This window comes from Vulpes lagopus, chromosome 7, assembly GCF_018345385.1.
Source record: "Vulpes lagopus strain Blue_001 chromosome 7, ASM1834538v1, whole genome shotgun sequence".
In the NCBI taxonomy this organism is placed as follows: Eukaryota; Metazoa; Chordata; class Mammalia; order Carnivora; family Canidae; genus Vulpes; species Vulpes lagopus.
The window spans coordinates 76,825,101-76,844,793 of record NC_054830.1 but is presented as its reverse complement, the minus strand read 5'-3'; the positions used below and the strand labels follow the sequence as shown (position 1 = coordinate 76,844,793).

General features: G+C 49.9%; 1 protein-coding gene and 1 long non-coding RNA gene across 2 annotated transcripts in view; one reads left to right on the top strand and one right to left on the bottom strand.

The window, feature by feature from the left end:
- Positions 1 to 965: 965 nt before the first annotated feature.
- Positions 966 to 4,613, bottom strand: LOC121496162. Its single transcript, XR_005989117.1, has 2 exons — positions 2,183 to 4,613; positions 966 to 1,154 (listed from the first exon to the last, which is right to left on the bottom strand). It is a non-coding gene; the product is annotated as an uncharacterized LOC121496162 (long non-coding RNA).
- The window catches only part of COL15A1 (collagen type XV alpha 1 chain), a 104,958-nt gene continuing 86,580 nt past the window's right edge, over positions 1,316 to 19,693 (top strand). Inside the window, exons 1-2 of the mRNA XM_041764471.1 lie at positions 1,316 to 1,710; positions 1,819 to 1,904. Of these exons, the coding sequence (XP_041620405.1) occupies positions 1,700 to 1,710; positions 1,819 to 1,904 (97 nt within the window). The 5' untranslated portion in view covers positions 1,316 to 1,699. The remainder of the gene's footprint in view (positions 1,711 to 1,818; positions 1,905 to 19,693) is intronic.

Sequence of the window (19,693 nt, the reverse complement as noted above, 5' to 3'; positions counted from 1 at the left end):
GAGAGGATTTTCACTTTCGAGATTCAAAGGGGCAAAGCAAAAATAGTGCTGAGTATCTTGTGGGCAAGCTGTTATCGATGCAGCGGGGACCCCAAGCAGTGTGATTGGCCCCCCACAAGCATCTCAGCATCAAGCTGTCACCGCTTTGGACTGGGTCTGTGAGCATCTGTGCTTTATCTCAATTTATTTTGGGCATCGTTAGCAAGATGTGTCCTAAGGTACCAGAAAAGCCTAAGAGGGGTTATTTTTGGGAACTCTCAAACATTTTCCTATATAAATTAAAGGTAACTGCTTCTTCCTTTACATCGTTTTGGCTCATGAAAGATTTCATAGGAACGTTCTACTTTCTGAGGGTGGTGTGTGTGTGTGTGGGGGGGGGATGGGACCCGTAAAGCATTGATTTAGCACAGGGTCTGGGAAGTAATAAGTGCTCAATAAATGTTAGCTATCACGTCCGTCCCATCTCCAGGGGCCTAACTCAAATAACTAGAAATGAAAACCAGGAACTGACCATGGGGGCCACAGCCCACCGTGGCTACCTGGTGCATCAGGAAGAGGGGCTCTCAGGGCTTGCCAAGGTCCCCTTGGACCTCCACGGTGTCTCCTCTCACCCCCAAATCTTGCTCCCCTGTGCGTGCTGGTAGCCGAATGAAAAGCCACCATTTGAGGGCTTAGCCAGTGCCAGACCCTGTGCTAAGCTCTACACACGAGGGATAGTCACACGGGCCGGGATGGCTTCTGGAGGCTGAGCCCGGTTGCCCTTTCCACATCATCGCAGAGCCTGGAGCGGCGGCTCACCTGGGGCTGTGCCCCTTCGCTCGCCCTTTATGGGCATTTCCCACCACCAGGCACTACATCGGCCAGATAGCAAAACAAATACTACATTCTCGCCCTCCTGAAACGTGCATTCCCCGGGGCAGGGGGTGGAGGCGGCTCGCAAGTTGCAGAGAGGAAAACTTTGGAAATATTCGACACGTTTAGATGTTTTATTAGGATTATTCTTTGCGGGGCAGCCCCGGGTGGCGCAGCGGTTTAGCGCCGCCTTCGGCCCAGGGCGTGACCCTGGAGCCCCGGGATCGAGTCCCACGTCGGGCTCCCTGCGTGGAGCCTGCTTCTCCCTCTGCCTGCGTCTCTCATGAATAAATACGTAAAATCTTAAAAAAAAAAAAAAAAAGGAATATTCTTTGCTGCATGTGCTCCTATGGAAGGCGCGTGTGCCGCCCCTCCCTCTGCAAAACGGGCTCCCGCCTGCGGGCGTCGCCGGGCCGCGACCTCGGCGTCCGCCGCGTCTCCCCGTCTCCAGCCTCAGTTTCCTGCTCCGTCGCGTCAGGGCAGCGCCGCGACCCCGAGCCCCGAGCCCCGAGCCCCGAGCCCCGAGCCTCGCGGGCTGCTGCAAGGATCCCATTGGCTGGGCTCGGAGAGCGCTCGGCCCGCGGGGCAGCCCCGGCCCCGACGCCCGCTCCCCCGGCGGCCGCGGCGCGGGGCCGGCCCGAGGGTTACGTCAGGCCGGCGGGGGTGGCCCGGGGCGCGCCGTCGGGAAAGGGGCGTGGGGACCCCCGGGGCGTGAGCGCGGCGGAGTCGGGTTTCAGAGCGCGGGTGACTCAGGGGAGCCGGAGGCCGCCCGCCCGCCGCCCGGCGCCGCCTTTGTTCGCGCAGGAAGGGCGAGCCGGGCGCAGGGGCGCGGGGCGCGGGGCGCGGGATGGCGCCAAGGTAGGACCCGCTCCCCGCGCCCCGCGCCCCGCGCCCCGCTCCCCGCCCCGGCCCGCCCGCCGCCCGCCCGCCCGCGCGCCTCACCCTCTGCCCCGCCACCCCTTGCAGGACGGACGCGCGCTCCTGGCGCCTGCCGTGGCTGCTCTGGGTCTCCGCGCTTCTCCCCGCGCTCACCCGGACCCGCTCGGCGACAGGTAAGCCGGGCCCCGGGGCACCGCCGCCCGCGCCCCGCCCCGCCCCCGCCCGCCCGCCCGCCCGCGCCCCGGGGCAGCTGCGCTCCGCGCCCGCCCTGCGCTCCTCATTCCTGGACATAAAAGGGAGTCGTGGCCGCGGGCGGTGCGGGGGCGCGGGGGCGCGGGGCCGAGCCCGAGTGCGGGAGCGTGACCGCAGCGGGGACGCCCGGGGCCTGCGCCGCGCGGGAAGTCTCGGGACTGAGCGAGCCTCGAGGCGGCCTCGCGTAGCTCCCGGTTACCTGCGGGCGTCCCGTCCGCCTCGCCTCGCGGTGGCGCCCGGGGGAGGAGACGAGCTGCCGCTCCCCGAGCCCGCTTCCCCCGCCCGCGCCCCGAGGTGGGTGGACGACCCGCGGCTACGGTTGGGCTAAGGGGCGTGCTCCGGCTGCTTGAGTTGTTGGCTGAGTCAGGCGCCCAGCCCAGGGCAGGGAATTTCACCTCTCTGTGCCTCAGTTTCTTCATCCCCCATAAAAGGGGGGGGGGGTGATTAGACCACCTTTCCTGGGGGATGCCCTGAAGATTTACAGGAGATATTAGAAATATCCAATGTTTCCACGCTGCGGCCCATGCGGGCACAAAGTGGTAGAATTTATGGGTGGATCTTTGCCATCGGTGTGAGCCAGCAGTGCAGGCAGTTTGACAGCAGAGGACACTGAGGACGAAGATGCTTCACAAGTGGCCTGTCCAAAAGGCGGGATCTGGGCTCCCATCCTTCCTCCCTCAGTCCTTTCTCCTTACCATTTTGCACAACTCTCTTGTCCCAGCAGTAGCCTCCCTCCCCTTTTGGTTTTAGAAAAGCAGCACATAGCCTCAATAGAATAAGTGTGTGCGAGTATTGAGGGTGGCCCAGGTTAACTCTTTGTGTGCCAGAGGAAGCCTGGGACAGCCTGGATCATTGTAACCTTGGGAGCAAGACCCAAACTCGCAGCGGCCACTTTTCCTGCCAGAGCCTCCGGCCTGGCATTTCTTGCAGATCAAAGGGCAGCTGGAGCACAGTATTGGCTGCTCAGCACCGTGGTCCATGTGGAAATGCTGCAGTTTGGCATGTGATATGGGGTATTGCCAGCTCAGTGGCAGAGGGCAGCTTCGTGTTTCCCGGTCTTTTGTGAACTTTGCTGCAACCCCCATCTCCAAAAGGAAGAAGATTCTGGGGAAAGAGACTTTGGTGTTTCTTTCTCCTCTTGTGTTTGAAGGCTGGACCCTTCGATGTCAAGTCAGTTGTTAGAAACAACACAGAGGATGTCCTGTTCCCATCCATAACGTAAAAGGGGACTGCCAGGAAACCCTCAGAAGCTGAAAAGGGCAAGGAAAGGGCCATGTGCAACTGATGGGTATTCAGCGTCCCTCTGGGCCTCTGCAGAGACTTCCTAGACGTGTGAAACATCCTCCTGCAAACCAGATTTTGCGGGCAGTTTAATCATGCTCACGCTTATAAACAAATCACTTTCTACATTCAGGCAGAGGTGTGAGCAGGTCCAGGTTACATTTATTCAGTCCTCAAAATTGCTCCCGGAGGCAGGCACTGGAGCTGTTTATGTCTCTGTGCTTCAATAAGGAAACCACTTCCCAAAGTCTCCAGGCTTCCCAGGCCCTGAGGGTTTCCTGGCCCACCCTATTTAAAGAGACCCTTGTCAGTGGGACCCTGTCCCCCACGCCGATCCTCGTGCCCCTGATGCATCATGGCCCAGCTAGTAAAGTTACAGTGTCATTGGAATACCTGCTATGCAGATAAGGAGGAGGTTGTTTTGGAGGCAGGAAAAGTGGCTCCACAAGTAATTTGTTCCTGCTCAGAAAATCCTTATATGTGCAAATATTTACTTTTCTTTCAACTGTTTTACTGTGAAATATAACATCCATTCAGAAAAGTGCACACAGAAAGTACAGCCCAATGGTTTATCACGGAGCAAACACCCGTATAACCCAGGTAGAGAAATAGGCTAGTCCCAGAAGCTCTCTTGTGTGTCCCTTGGATGCGATCATGCCCTCCCTACCCTCAGAGGTAACCATCACCTTGGCTTTTATGTTAACTTCTTCCTTACTTTTTAGGAATGACTTTAGTACCCTAAACGTTCATCCTCAAATTCTACTGTTTCATTTGACTTGAGTTTGAACTTCATACATGGCGTCTTTCACTGAATATTAAGTTTTGAGATTCATTTATGCTGTTGCATGTGGGCTGTAGCGAATCCATCTTTGTTGCTGTATAGTTTTCCACTGTATTAATGTGCTATACGTTATCTACTTTTCTCCAACAACATTTGAGTCATTTCCATATTGGTAGACATAGCAGAGTGTTTCTGCACGTTCTCGTACATGTGCATGTATTCTGGTAGATTCTACATCTAGGGGCGGGGTGCTGGGAGACAGGGTGCACAGATCCTCCAACTGAACACACAGTGCCAGCCCAGCCTACTCTATGGTTGTACTGAGGTGCATGGTCATCAGTGTGGCATAAGAGCCCCCATTTCTTCAAATCCCCACCAGCACTCGGTCTTGTCACTGGACTGAATTTCAGTCCTTCTAATGAGTACATAGTAGAATTTAACTATAGTCTTAATATATTTTCCTATTATTTTTCTCAAAAATTTTATTTATTTATTTCAGAGAGAGAGAGAGGGAGAGAGAGAGGGAGAGAGAGAACAAATAGGCAGAGCAGCAAGCAGAGAGAGAGAGAAGCAGACTCCCCACTGATAGGGAGTTGGATGCAGGGGTTGATCCCAGGACCCTGGGATCATGACCTGAGCTGAAGGCACTTAGCTGAACCACCCAGGTGCCCCTATTTTCCTGATTACTAAGTTGATTACCTTTTCAAATGTTTATTGGACATCTGGTGGTTATCCCGGTTGACTTTTTTTTTTGATGAGTTTTTTTTTTTTTTTTTTTTTAGCTTTTATTTATTTATGAGAGAGAGAGAGAGAGAGAGGCAGAGACAGAGGGAGAAGCAGGCTTCATGCAGGGAGCCTGATGTGGGACTTGATCCCAGAACTCCAGGATCATGCCCTGGGCCGAAGGCAGGTGCTAAACCGCTGAGCTACCCAGGGATCCCCACTTTCTTTTTTTTTTTTGCCGAGGTGAAATCCACATAACCTAGAGCTAGCCACTTCCATGTGTACAATTCGGTGGCAGTTCATACATTCATGCTGTGGTACAGCCGTCTCCTCTGTTGAGTTCCAAAACGTCTTCATCACTCTAAAGAGTGAAAAGCCTTATTCCTATTAAGTGGTCACTCTCCATTACTCCCATGCTCACCCCACCAGCTGCTGGCAGCCGCTAAATGGCCCTCCATCTCTGTGGATTTGCCTATTCTGACTGTTCCATAAAATGGCATCATATACCCTGTACCTTTTGTGTCTGGCTTCTTTCATGTAGCATGATGTTTTAGAGGGTCCTCCATGTTGTAGTGTGTGCCAGGACTTCATTCTTTTTTTATGGCTGAATATTTCACTGCATGGATATACCATAATTCGTCTATCCATTTTTCCATTGATGGGGACATTGGGGTTGTTTCCTCCTCTTAGCTCTCATGAACAGTGCTGCTGTGAACATTTGTGTATAAGAATTTGAGTCCTTGTTTTACTTATTTTGGGTATATACCCAGTGGAACAGCTGAGTCATGTGGTCATTTCATGTGTAGGTTTTATAGAAACTCCCAAACTCTTTTCCACAGTGGCTGTACCATTCCACATCCCCATCAGCAGGGTACAAAGGCTCTGATTGTTCCACGTCTTTGTCAACACTTCTGACTTTCCATTTTTAAAATTATAGTTATCTTAGTGGGTGTGAAGTGGTCTCTCCTTGTTATTTTGATTTGCATTTCCCTAATGACTAATGAGCATTAGTTGAGCATCTTTTCACATGCTTCTTGGCCATTTGCAGATCTTCTTTGAGGCAAATCTGAACACTAAGCAGAGCCAGTTTGAATTTTTCCTCTAACCATTTCATTTTTCTTGCTCATGGCTGTCTGATGTGCTTTCCTGAAGGAGAGAGAAGTGGTGAGGAGTCACACCTTAGATTTTCTCTCTCTAGCCTCTGGCCTTTCCTGTGTCCTGGCCTTAGTGAGCTACTGCTGCTCACATACCATTGGAGGTTGTGATGAAGATAAATGATTGTAATATTTTATTATTTTTTATTTTTTAAAAAGATTTTATTTATTTCTTTATTCATGAGAGGCACAGAGAGAGAGGCAGGGACATCGGCTGAGCGAGAACCAGGCTCCCTGTGATGCAGGGACTTGATCCCAGGATCACGACCTGAGCCAAAGGCAGACGCTCAACCACTGAGCCACCCAGGTGCCCCTGTAGTGTTTTAATTACTGGGTAAACTTTTTGGTTTTGTATAAAGTAGGGAATGCCTGTGGTCGCATCATGTGTTGCCAGTGTGTTTTACAGCAGAGTGCAGGCTGACAATTCCTGGCACACTGAACCACTACAGCTCTCGGTGTACCGTAGGGATTTTGTAGTTCCTTTGACTTTGCGCAAGATGTGAACTCATCTCCTGTCTAGAGTACACTTCGTTGCCTTTCTGTTTCTTTTTGAGGGCTAGTGCTACTTACCAGCCTAAATGGCACCCTGGCAGGACCACTTTGAGGGTGTGGGTCATGCCTCATTTGTCCAGAAGTTGGCCACTAGGACTTCAGCTGTTTTGTCATTATTGTGAACAGTGCTGCTGGGACCGTCTTCTGACAAAAGGCCTTTGTTTTCCTTTTGGATTATTATTATTTGGACTAGATTACCTCACACAGACTTGCCCATCAAGGGACAGAAGTAGTTGGATAGTTCTTATGCATTTAGATGGATCTCTCTTAGATACAAATTTAATCATTCTCCTTCCTATTTTAATTGCTCTCACTGGGTTCTTGCTGTACTTAAGCAGAAGCATGCCCCTTATTGACTTGGGCTCACACCAAATCACTGGTAGCTTGTGGAGTAAGATATGGGATGACTCACCCTGTGCCTCCGCATAGGCGGGTCGCTCTTTGAGAATACCTTTCTCCTTGTCCACCTGGCAACCCACTATTGATCCTTTAAGCATTCTCTCTGGGAAGCCCTCCTCCACCAGGCATGTTGGGTGTCTTTCTTTTGGGCTATCAACCCATCCTTCAGTCACAGGCCTTCTCAGACTGGATTGTGACCAGTGATGATTTGTCTGCCTTCCCTACCACACGGGAAGCTCCAAGAGACAGGGACTGGGCCTTTCCAACTCTGAATCCCAGAACCTATCCCAGGGCCTGGCCATGTGGGCACTCAGTAAACTCTGTCAATGAATCAAAGAGGGAATGAATGGGTAGGTCCAGCTTGTGGTCTGGAGAGAATGTGCCAATTTACCATGTCAATGGTAATTGTAATTCGTCTCTGTTCTTCCACAGCTCTGCCAACCATGGGGTGACCATGGCTGAGTAATGAGGGTACATTATGGGACTCTTAGGTTTTTTTCCTTCAGTAACTTTAATAACTAGTTAGGAATTTATGCCAATGTTATTTTGTTCTTTATCTTTTTTCATTATATGTAATTGCAGAAACAATTTATTGTCTAGCTTATCCCCTCTCATCTTATTAGTGATGGCCTATATTTTGTCAAAAGCTGTACATTTATCTTCTCTCTGCTAGTTAAATATTGAATTTTTTTCAAGGTTTTTTTGAATGTCTACAGCTTGACCTACTTAAAAAAGACCATAAATTAAGTTAATTACATAGATTACATAGCATGTAATCTAAAGCCATGTTTTTTCAAAGTGGTACCTAGGATTCCCCAAAATACTAATTAAGATGTGAGTGATTTACCCATCATTGTGTTGCTTCTGGTTATCGTATAAATTATTTTTCTCTAATGATATAAAATCTCTACTATTGGTCCCTTCTTGTGCCTATGTGTATGCATGTTTTTAAAAATGTCACATGGGGCAGCCCAGGTGGCTCAGTGGTTTAGCGCTGCCTTCAGCCCAGGGCGTGATCCTGGAGTCCTGGGATCGAGTCCCACATCGGGCTCCCTGCGTGGAGCCTGCTTCTCCCTCTGCCTGTGTCTCTGCCTCTTTTTCTCTCTGTGTGTCTCATGAATAAATAAATAAAATCTTAAAAAAAGTCTCACATGGTCTTGATAATCATTGCATTGTAATATGTTCCAAAATCTGGTAAGGAAAGTCACTCCTGTCTTGTTTATTAGGCCATATACTTTTTTCTTATGATATGATTGGGTGCTGGGGATGTTGGCATGCTGGTGGGTGAGTGAGGGTTATCAAAAGAGAGGAAATCTTACAATAAGATTCAGTTGAAGACACTAATGTGCAATAAGAAGAATGGGTGAGAAAATAAGGATTCAAATTCAGAGAAGATTATGGGTCTTGAGCTATTGCTGTTGACATAGAGCCCAGGGGAGCAGAGATGCATCAGAAGTGTTGGGAGGAGCAAGTTTGTTGACTAAACCACCTTCCTCTGCTCCGCCCCAACTCAAGAGAGTAAAAGTCTAGGGTTGAGCAGAACCTGGGAGAAGGTCCAGACCTGTTATTGGTAAGCTTTAATGAGGGAGACATGAGACCGAGGTCACCTAATGAGCACATCCCACCTCTTATCTCCATCAGACCTCAACCCAATTCAATTTAACTCAACCCAATGCAACCCAACCCAGCCCAACCCAATTTTATCCAATCCAGTTCATTTTGCACTTGTTGCATGGCATGGATGACTTGAAGGATTGGAAAGGGAAGAAAACTATTTTGAGGGTCCTGGTATCTCCCTTAAAGGAGCAGGACCCCTGACTGCAAGTATTGAGAGAGCCCCTTCCTGGGTTTGGGGCAACGTGGCTAGAATCTGATTTAAAGGGAACAGCCTTGGGATCCCTGGGTGGTGCAGTGGTTTGGCACCTGCCTTTGGCCTGGGGCGCGATCCTAGGGACCCAGGATCGAATCCCACGTCGGGCTCCCGGTGCATGGAGCCTGCTTCTCCCTCTGCCTGTGTCTCTGCCTCTCTCTCTCTCTCTCTGTGTGACTATCATAAATAAATATTTAAAAAAATTAAAAAAATTAAAGGGAACAGCCTTGCCTTAAGCATCTCTAGGAGTCACCCTTCCGTCACTGAGGGACTTAAATGGGGTCCAGCTTCAAAGCCCTCTCTTTTAAGGGCTTTTTCAACTAGTCTCTCCATAAAGTGAACATCTGTTGAAGTCTTTGAAAAACTGTCTGCCAGCCCGGGTGGCTCAGCGGTTTAGCACCCCCTTCATCCCAGAGTGTGATCCTGGAGGCCCGGGATTGAGTCCCACATCGGGCTCCCTGCATGGAAGCCTGCTTCTCCCTCTGCCTGTGTCTGTTCCTCTCTCTCTCTCTCTCTCTGTGTCCCTCATGAATAAATAAATAAAATCCTAAAATAAAATAAAAAAAAACTGTCTGCCCTATTCTGTATTCTAGCTACAATATAGATGTATAAATTTATAGATATATAGATTTCTATCTTCTTCCCATATTTCCTGTCTGCTCTCACTGAGGCCCTATGAGGTGGGTGGTGGGTGACTAAGAAGATGCATTGGATTGAGTGCCCATCCTAGAGGGAGGTGCCCATCCTAGAGGGACTCACAGTTCAGTAGTTGAGACCAGTGTGCAGCGGCTGGTTTAAATGCTAGGGAGCTTATCCTGTGTGTCCTAATGCAAGTGCAAGCAAACCTTGGCACTACCAAAGTAGGGATGTCTATTTCCACCAGAAGATGGGGGAGGCAGGGGGAGGGAAGCAGGCTTTGAAGGAGGAGATTCATTTTGTTCAATTGCATTTAAAAATTGATAGTAAAAATAACAGTTATTGTAAAAATCTAGGGGGAGAAGGAGTTTACAAATGCCACATATTATCTCCAGACTCAGAGATAAATGCTGTTGACATTTGTGGACATTTTTCAAAGTTATTTGCCTAAATATGCACATGCATTATAAAAAGAATAGATCATTCTGTGCAGTGTTTTGTTGCTTGGCATTTTTTTTCCCTTAATAATCATCTAAACACTTCCTCTGGAACACTAAATATTGTTCCCTAACATCCTTTGTAACGAAAGTAGTATTTCGTTGTATGTACATCCCTTAATTAGACTAGTCCCCTTTTATGCCTTTAGACGGTGTCTGGTTGTTTGCTAGCATAAACACTATCGTGATGACCCTAGTCTTGTAGCTCTGTATTTGACCTTTTCTGTAGTTATCCCCTAGCACAAATTCCTGAAGCACAATGTTGGCTCTAGTGCATGCCCATTTTTTAAAGCTTCTCTAGTGATTTCTACTCCCTGCAACAGCATACAAGAACTAGCTCACCCCACCCTTATCCACTGCTGCTCTTTCTCTAATCCAAAGGGAAAAAGTGAACAGCAGGTATAGGGACAGTGCTGCATGACTGTCCCATATTGTCCTTAGCTGAATGGAGTCATGAATCCTTCCTCCTTTTTCCCTTCCCGCTTCATTCATTGATTCATTTTGCACATGCCTTGTAAGGGCTGAAGAAGAGGATCTTTCAGGAAATTGGAGTTCCAGAGGTCAGGTCATAAGGACCTTGGTGGTTCTCAACCGTGGCTGCACCTTAGAGTCACTTGGAGATTTGGAATGAACCTGATGCCCACCCTTCTCCACTTCCAAAATGCTGAGCTCATCCAGGGTGAGATCTAGCCATTGGCAAGTTTTAAAAGCTCCTGGTGTGGTCCTACGGTGCAGCCAGGGAAGAGAACACCTGGTGCAGCCCAAAGGCCTCCTTTCAGATGTGGCGATCCCAAGTCCCATAGAGGAAAGTACCTGCCCATGTTTGCAACAGAGAAGAGGGGCAGACCTGGCACTGGATCCCAGAGGGAGCTTCAGGGAGTAGAGAGTTTAGACAATGAGCTCTGGGAGCCTGGGTGTTGGGTTCAGATCTCAGCTCTGCTACTACCCACTGAGTGACCTCTCTTTTCCTTATCCTTTCCTGTAAATTGGGCCAGTGGTTCCTACTATGAAAGGTAAGGAAGTAAGCATTGGGCCTATAATTAGTGACTTCCTTCCTTCCCTGCTCCCACATCACTGCTGGTTCCCCGAGGGCAGGAACCCTTTTTTATTTATCCATGTTTCCTCAGCATCTGACATGGCACCAAGCGGACACAATGAGTATTTGAATACATTAATGAATGCATCATTCAAAGCCTGAGACTGTGGAGATCTAAGTGAAAACCCAGCATTATGAACCCTTGACCATAGCAAAGCCTGTGTGTGCCTCCAGCCCTGCTGGAAAACCACCCGCAGCCATCTGCTGCAATGGATGGTGCAGGGACCAGAGTGAGGGGGAGAGCAGGGACTGGATATAACGGATATGGTGGGGATAGAATGAATACATGTCACAAAAGGAAAATGAAGGTATGCTTTTTGGGTGCTGGTAAGTTAGAACCATTCTAGAATAGAAATCCAGAGAGCCCAAAAGCTGGCGGACAAACTGAACTGAACCTAAATGCAATTTTTACAGCATCACACACAGAGCTCCATCTGAAGTTGGGTCAGCCAGATGCTTCTTCCCTCCCAGCCGTACATCTTACTGGCTGGCTTCTTCCAACTTTATTTTCAGCACATAGGTCTGTCTCCTTCCACCCTTCAATGCATCCCCCAACTGCGGCTAACAGTAGTCTTCTAGCTTCTTGCCACTCAGAAGTGCTTTGCAGACCAGCAGCATCAGCAGCACCTGGGGACTTAGGTAAAAATCATCATCTCCAGTCCCACCCATAGACCCAGTAAATCAGAATCTGCCTTTTAACAAGATCCCTGGTGATTCGTGTGCACATTACAGTTTGAGCATCACTGTAAAACCAGCTCTGATCATGTCACCCCTGCTTAGAATCCTTTCTCATCTTCTCATGCTAACCACCCATGGTAGGTGGTCATGGCCCTCCGAAGGTTTCCCCATCTTAATCTCCAGCGCCTGTGAATATGTCAGGTCACACAGTGTAGGAGAACTAAGGTAGTAGATGGAATTCAGGTTGTTAATCAGCTGACCTTAAAAGAGGGTGAGGATCCTGGATTACCCAGGTGGGTCCAACATAATCACAAGGGTCCTGCAGAGTAGAAGCAGTGGCAGGAGAGGAGATCAGAGAGATGTGACATGGGAAGATCTTGACCGGCCTTCTTTGCTGGTGTTGAAGACGCAGGAAGGGACCATGAGCCAAGGAACACAGGTGGCCTCTAGAAGCTAGGAAAGGCAAGAAATGGATTTTCCCTTAAATCTTCCAGAATGGCGCACAGTCTGTTGATACCTTTTTATCCACACAAGACCTGTATTGCACTTCTAACCTGCAGAACTATGAGATTATAAGTTTTTAAAAAATATTTTATTTATTTATTTATGAGAGACACAGAGAGGCAGAGACACAGGCAGAGGGAGAAGCCGGCTCCCTGCGGGGAGCCTGATGCAGATTCAATCCCAGGACCCTGGGATCACACCCCAAGCCAAAGGCAGCTACTCAATCACTGAGCCATCCAGGTGTCCCAAGCTTTTTTTTTTTTTTTCTTAGTATAAGTTACTGAGTTTGTGGTGATTTGTTACAGCAGCCATAGACAATGATGACAACACTTCTTAGCATGGCAGTTGAGACCCTTGACATCCCACTAATGTGCTGTTTTGGCCTTGTCTCCCAGAATATCCCTCCTCACTGTCTGATCTCAAACAGCACAGCCTCCAAAGTGGTTGGAGTCTGGGGGAGGGCCACCTCAAGAGTCTAAACTGGGAACATTCTCCCCTAGATCCTCAGCACCTAGCACCATGCCTGGCCCCTGGCAGGTACTCCGGCAACGCTCGTGAAGTGAATCACCTGGTACATTCAGGTTACCATCTACCATGGAGGGGCTCCCCTGTCTTCAGGAGGCAAAGACGGCGATGATGTGGGGAGGCATGCTGCCCACAGGCTCAGCTTCGAGGGTTCCCTGTTCTTTTGTCTTGGACAGATCTCTTTTTGGGCCTCAGCTTCCCATCTGAGAAGTGAAGGGGTTGGACCAGGTGAACTTTAAAAGCACTGTTAGCATGAACATTCTAGCATGGCTGAGTTCAGTTTGGCCAAACGTTGTGGCACTTGGGGGAAACGGTTGAACTCAGCAGCTCTCATCCCTGTTCATCTGGTTGCTAGGCACATGCCTCACTATATCCCAGTCCACAAGTCAGGATGCAGAAACTGTGCCCGACAACTGTGTATTTGGCACAAAACAGAGACCACAGCTGCCCTCTCCCCCTGTCTAGTTAAAATGCCAAATCACTTACTCTCCCACAGAAAGAAAAAAATGAGGGAGGGGGCAGAGAAACTATTTCTCACTGCAGAGTTTTTCCATGTGACACATTTTCTAATTTTACTTCAGATTTAACTGTCTAGAGTAGATGATTCCACGTCAGAATCTCCCCCCTCTTCTTCTAGAATGTAAACTTCCAGTTTAAGAAATGGAATGTTTTTGCTTGTTTCATATTTGCAAGTATGGGCTGATACCAAATTACAGCTGAATGTCTTCGTCCTCTCCGCTGGGGGAAGTTCTCTGAAATGCATAGCACTAACCTGGTGGGTGGACTCCTCGATTCTGGGCCTGGTTGTGGGAGCTTGGCCAAGTCACTTCCACTTTGAGACTCAGATACTTACAGAGCAAGGACTGGAGAAGGCTGGTTCCCCATGGAGACCGTGTGGCCGGACTGGAAGAAGTGGTTGGTGGGTCCCATTGCTGAGAGTAGTTCTGTTTGAGACTCCATTGGTATTGTGTGCACCTGACCTTCCATCTGGACCAACTGCTCTGTGTTGCTGACCCAGTGCATGAAGCGGCTGAGACATTGTTAGCACCTGGAAAAAATACTCAGCTTTGTTTGAAAGAAATTGAGCTTACCCTTGCAATGCCTGTGGCATCCAATGTCCCGCTTCCCTCCCTCTGCCCACCCCCGGCCCCTTGGGGTTAGCCCTGTGTCCTGACCTCCAGTGGATTGTTGTAGCAGCTCCCTGGCCAGTGGGACCTCTGTGTCTCCATTCCCAAGAACGCCCTGCAGGCAGAGTGACTTGTTGAAACACAGGTCCCATCATGTTAGGCCCCCTCCTGAACCCCTTACGTGCTTTCCATTACACCTTCAATTCCACTTTTCTTGGGCTGGGACTCAAGGCTGCTTGTCCCCTTCCCTCCCGCCTCCTGCCTTGGCTCCAGCCCCCCTGAACTACTTGCTGGTCTCTGAACTTTGAAGTATGTTCCCTTCACCCAGCCTTTGCTTGTGCCTTCCTGCAGGTTGGAATTCTCTCCGTGCCCTGCTAAAGTCCTCATTCGCCTTTTCTCCTTCATAGATTTATTATTCAATTTGGGCCTTTTTTTTTTTAAGATTTATTTATTAATGAGAGAAAGAGAGAGAGAGAGAGAGAGAGGCAGAGACATAGGCAGAGAGAAGCAGGCTCCTCACGGGGAGCCGGATGCAGGGCTGGATCCCAGGACCCCCAGGATCATGCCCTGAGCCAAAGCCAGATGCCCAGCCGCTGAGCCACCCAGGTGCCCATGAAATTGGGCCTTTGTAGCGTGGTGGTGAAGTGCTGGGGCTGCGGGATCATACAGAGCTGGTTCAGTTCTAGGCTTTACACGTACTGCAGTGCTGGTGATTTTGGATGGTTTACTAATCCTCTTATAGCCTCAGTTTCTTCATTTGTAGAGTGGGAGATGATAACAGTACCCATCCATCGTAGAGTTCTCATGCTAAGGTCAGGAGCTCATGCCCCCACAGCTCTTAGCGTAGTACTTGTACCTGCCTCATTCCATCAGGGCTCAGGATTTGTGTGCCGGCCCGTCTTGCCAAGGATGAGGAGGCCTGGACAAGGTCATTCATCTTTGGAATCATTGACCTTCTAGTAGAGGGAACCTAAGAAGCCATACTCTGTTGTGGGAAAAGTGAAATATAGCTAAGCAAGGACTTTGCAAGGGTGGATAGGTGGGTGGGATAGAATTAATCCTAAGGTTTCTGGCCTCAATAGACTTGGCCATCCTGCCTGTCATACCTGGTAGGTTTTTCTTTTTTCTTTCTTTCTTTTCTTTTCTTTTTTTAGAGAGGGAGGGTGTGGGAACAAAGAGGCAGCAAGGAAATCCCAAGCAGTTCCATGCCCAGCGCAGAGCCCAATGCAGGGCTCAGTCCCACAACACTGAGATTGTGACCTGAGTCAAAAGTAAGAGTCAGACCCTTAACCAGCTGAGCCACCCAGGTGCCCCAGGTTTTTCATTTGTTCATTTGTTCACTCACTATTACCGAATAAATAATTCATTGAGCTCTGGCTTTGTACAAGGCAATGTGGTATGTGCTGGGCATCAAATGATGAACAAGGGAGGCATGGTTCCCACCCCTCAGGGAGTCTACAGTCTTTGGGGGACATAGACACTAAATAAATAATTGTACAAAAACCCCTAAATATTTGTAAATGGCAAACAAATGTCATGAAGAAGTACAGGGAGCTATGAAAGCACAGACCTGGGCATTCTGATCAGCCCTAGGGTGTCAGGAGAGTCTCCATGAGGAGTGACATTTAGGGTGAGAAGTGAGGGGTGAATCTATTTAGCTGTGGGGTTGGTGGGTTTGAAGGGGAATGGAATCTTCCAGGTCAAGGGATCAGAATGAAGAGAGGGTAGAAAGAGCAGCCTGTGTGCAGCCTGAGCGTGGTGCGGGAGGGGAGGCTGTGAGGAATCTCAGGTCGAAAGCAGACCCTCCATCCAGGAGCTGCTTTCCCAAGCCTGGCCCGTAGGTGAGCCTCTTGGCTTCCTTGTGTGTGGATGCCTTGTAGAGCTCACAGCCTAGGATCCATGGACTGGGGGCCTCCAGGTCCTGCCTCCTTCCCTGCTTGTGCCTCTACTTGCAGAGGGTGAATTGCTTCAGGGAGGAGGTACAGTGCATTTAAGAGACTTGCAGTGAAATGATAGGGGAGCAGGGTTGAGTGAGAGCCACCCAGAGCCTCAGCCACCCAGAGCCTGTTACAGCCGCCTCATCAGGAGGCCATGAATGTCACATGGGGAAAGGATTCTAAGAATTGCCCTCTGCTCTTAGACTCCAGTTAGTCTTGGCTTTGAAAAGCTTCTTCCTGTCTGTGAAATGAACCCCTTCATTTCAGGCCCATCCAGAGCCAATGTTCTTCTTTTGATTTTTGTCTCTCTCTGGATTCAGAATGTGCATCCATGAACACGACGCAGAGTTCTCTTGCCAGGGAACAGAAACAAGATCTTGTGGTAAAATAACTCTGGTGGGAAGCTTTTAGATGTGTTTGCACAGGAAAGCAACTTCTTTAGAGATGGTGGGATGTGGCTGATGCATTACCTCCTCCTGTCTGGGCCATTTCTTTAGAGACCTTCTCAGATTGGCTGTGCTCATGGCTCATGGCTCTTGACTGTGGCATGCAAAGTCACATTGTTTATTTCCTGCATCCATTTTACCCAGAGGTTGGTAACTAGGGGTGGGGAGTCTAGTAATAATTGGGGAATAATTTAGAACATTTTAAAAAAAATTTTATTCATGTATTTGACAGAGAGAGAGAGAGAGAGCAGGAGCAGGGGGAGCAGGAGGCAGAGGGAGAGGGAGGATGAAGCTCCCCGCAGAGCAGGGAGCCCAGTGCAGGGCTCCATCCCAGGACTCGGGGATCATGACCTGAGCAGAAGGCAGATGCTTAACCGACAGAGCCATCCAGGCGCCCGATTTGGAGTATTTTATACTAAAAGGAACAGCACACATATATTATGGAGTGGAGTGCAAAAGTTGAGTTCTTTTAGAGTTAAAACCAGAAGGCTTTAATTAAGTTTCTAAGCTCTGGGGAGCTCTTTGTCTAGACCCAGATCCTCAGGCATAGCATCCCCTCTCCCTGATGGTAGGAAGCTTAAGTGGAGATGATGTTATATATAGATTTGAGGTCCCCAACTTGTGGGGGAGGTTCAGAATTATTGCAGTGGGTGCCAAACCTAGTCTTGTATAAACATTTGCTCCATCTGCAGATATCTAGCACGCGTGTGTGCAGAAGGGGTTATTACCCTTTATTTTGGTGTTGACAAGATGAAGATCATTGCCTTCCAAAGCTCTTGTACTAGAACTGTTAGTTCCATGAGGGAAGGAACTTGTCTGTCTGTCACTGCTGGATCCCCAGCACCCAGAATAGTGCCTGCCAGACAGCAGGTGCTCAGTGAATGCTGATTGAATGAATAGATGTGTGTGTGTGTGTGTGTGTGTGTGTGTGTGTGTTCATGGTGACAAGAAACTTTCCCCTCTCCATCTGCATTTACCTTTCTAGGAATGAGTGTGTGGGGCAGCATTAGCATGGGAAGGTTGGGTGGAATTCGAGAAATGCTGCTCATGCATATGCATCCGGGAGACTGGCCAGTCCCACTCAAGGCTGGGGATTCTAAGAACTGCCCTTTGGAGGCAGCCTCCTACCCAGTGTGGTGTGTGCCACTTAGTGGCTCCCATGGGAGAGAAGGCACAGTTCACCGTTCTTGCACCTTGGAGAGCTGGGCTCCTGGGGCTCCCCTCTGAAAGGGCCTGAAGGTCCCCCAAACACCTTGCCTCCATCAAAACCCCCTGGGAACCTGGAGGACCCAGAACAGGTGGGGCTTTCAGGATCATCTATTCTAGTTCTAAATTACAGACGGAAAGATGAGAGTCACACAGCTGGAGTACAGAAGGCCTGGATCTGGGTCTTCTGATGTCCAGGTGGAGCATTGCACCGCCCTGAAATTCCCAAGCGCGCCTGACTGCAGATGTGTGGTTGGGCTGTCCCATCCCCAGGGACGTAGGAGGAGAGCCAGGGGCAGGAATTCACATAAGCTGAGGTCCCTTTTGTATGTGGCAGCGTGTGGTTAAAGCTGAGCTTTGGAAACATCAGATGGACTTCAAATCCCAATTCTAACTTTTCTGAGCTATGTGCCTTGGGCAGATGGCTCAGAAGGAGTGGTGGTCTTTTTGCCTGGATTGGGGTGGGGCTGGGTTGAGGTCCCACCTCCGCCTCCCGGGCTGTGTGAGGCCTTCAGCAAGTAATGCTAGGGGAGCGCTCAGAGAGAGCGGGAGGCAGCAGGCCTTCTGTGGATGGGAGCTTTCCTCTACGCCTCATGCTGCTGCACAGAGGCATCTCTGGCCTCAACCCTAGAGATTCTGACTAAGGGGGCAGCCAGGCATCAACGTTCTCATCCCGGGATGAGGAGCTCAGTTCTAGACCACACAGACCATGAAGACTGGTAAATCTCCAAGACTGGCAGTCCCAGGCAGCTGGTGGTTGGTGCTTGATAGTATTTATGAGTGAGTGAATGAATGGATGGATGAATGAGTGAATGAATGGATGGGCCAGGTGTGTGTTGCTCCTGACATGGCCCTATACCATCACCCTGAGAGCTAGGTATCGCAGTCTCTATGTCCAGACAAAAAAAACTAATGCTTGGGAATGTTAAAGAACTGGCCCAAGGTCATGGGCTTGTAAGTGGTGGAGCTAGGACTCGCACGCAGGTCTGTCTGGCACCGAATCCCACGTCCTTTCCCCTGCACCTGTGGGGTGATGCTGGGCCTCCTGGGATCCCCTCTGATGTTACCCACAGTTTCGGGTTTCCAGGTAGGGGCCTCTCCTGGGTACTCCTCTTGGAAGCTCTGACTCTCCCTCCTGTCACTCTGGAGGTGTGCCGCCCTCCCTCCAGCGAACATGTGGAGACCATCGAGCTGTACTTTCATCTCGACTGAACAAGAGTCAGCCTGTTGCAAAATATGACTCAGGTCACCATCTGTTCCAGCTGTTCGCTGAAACTCAGATCCCACCGCGGAGCCAAATGGGCTCTGGCGTCCAGCAGAGAGCAGGTCTCTGCACAGCAGAGCAGGACAGTGTGTAGGAAGACGCAGTGTGTTTGGTAACAGCTGGAGGACAGTTTCTTAGGTGGTTTGTATCTGCCTGCACATCACTGTACATGCAATGGACCGCAGGCCCCCACTGCAGGCATGAGTGCAGTCATTCCCACATTGGGCCCCTACTGTATGCCAAGCACTGGCCGAGGCGCTTCCCACATCACACCTTCTTTAGGCTTTGGTGGGGGAGTGGCCTGGAGTGTAGACAGCTGTGGGCACATGCCATGCCATGGGCGTGGGGGTGACTCCCATCATCAGTCTGGGCCCTGATTTTCTCATCTTGGGGACACTGGACTGGTGTTTCCTGAGGTCCACTCCGGCTCTGAAGGCCTCCACCGGCCTTGGTGTGTGTAGGGAGATTTCATGGTGCCGGCTGAAGCTGTGAGCTCATTCCGCCGGCTGCTTCTCTGCCCTGGCTGAGTTCACACAAACTTGTCTTTTGGGACGCCCTGGGCTGTTCCCAGGGCAGCTTGATTTTGCCCAGGGTGTAACATGCCAAGTGCCCTGAGAGGCTGCAGGAAAGTATGTCTCCTGCTGTTGCCAAACTACCGCCTTCGCCCCACATTCCAATTCACCAATTCCACCCTCTCCTTGGCAAGCGAAGGAAGGGGGCCCGGCTGCCAGGGGCAGCAGCTTAGGATGAGGTAGTGATGCCTCCTAAAATGGTCAGCTGTGGCTTTCCTCAGAAACCTACTGAGGCTCCCTGCGGCCTGTTGGATTCATTTTTTATCCCCTTGGCTTGACAGTCAAGCCTTTCTGCAATCTAGCTCCTGTCTCCCACATGAAAAGGTGGTAAGAGTAGAAAGAGCTAGGGGAGGACCTCAGGTGACCCACATGCAAGTCCCATGTGGTCATCCATCCGCTCACCAGCTCTGTGGCCTTCATCTGCAAAATGAGACAGCAGTGGTCCCCACCTTATCACATTGT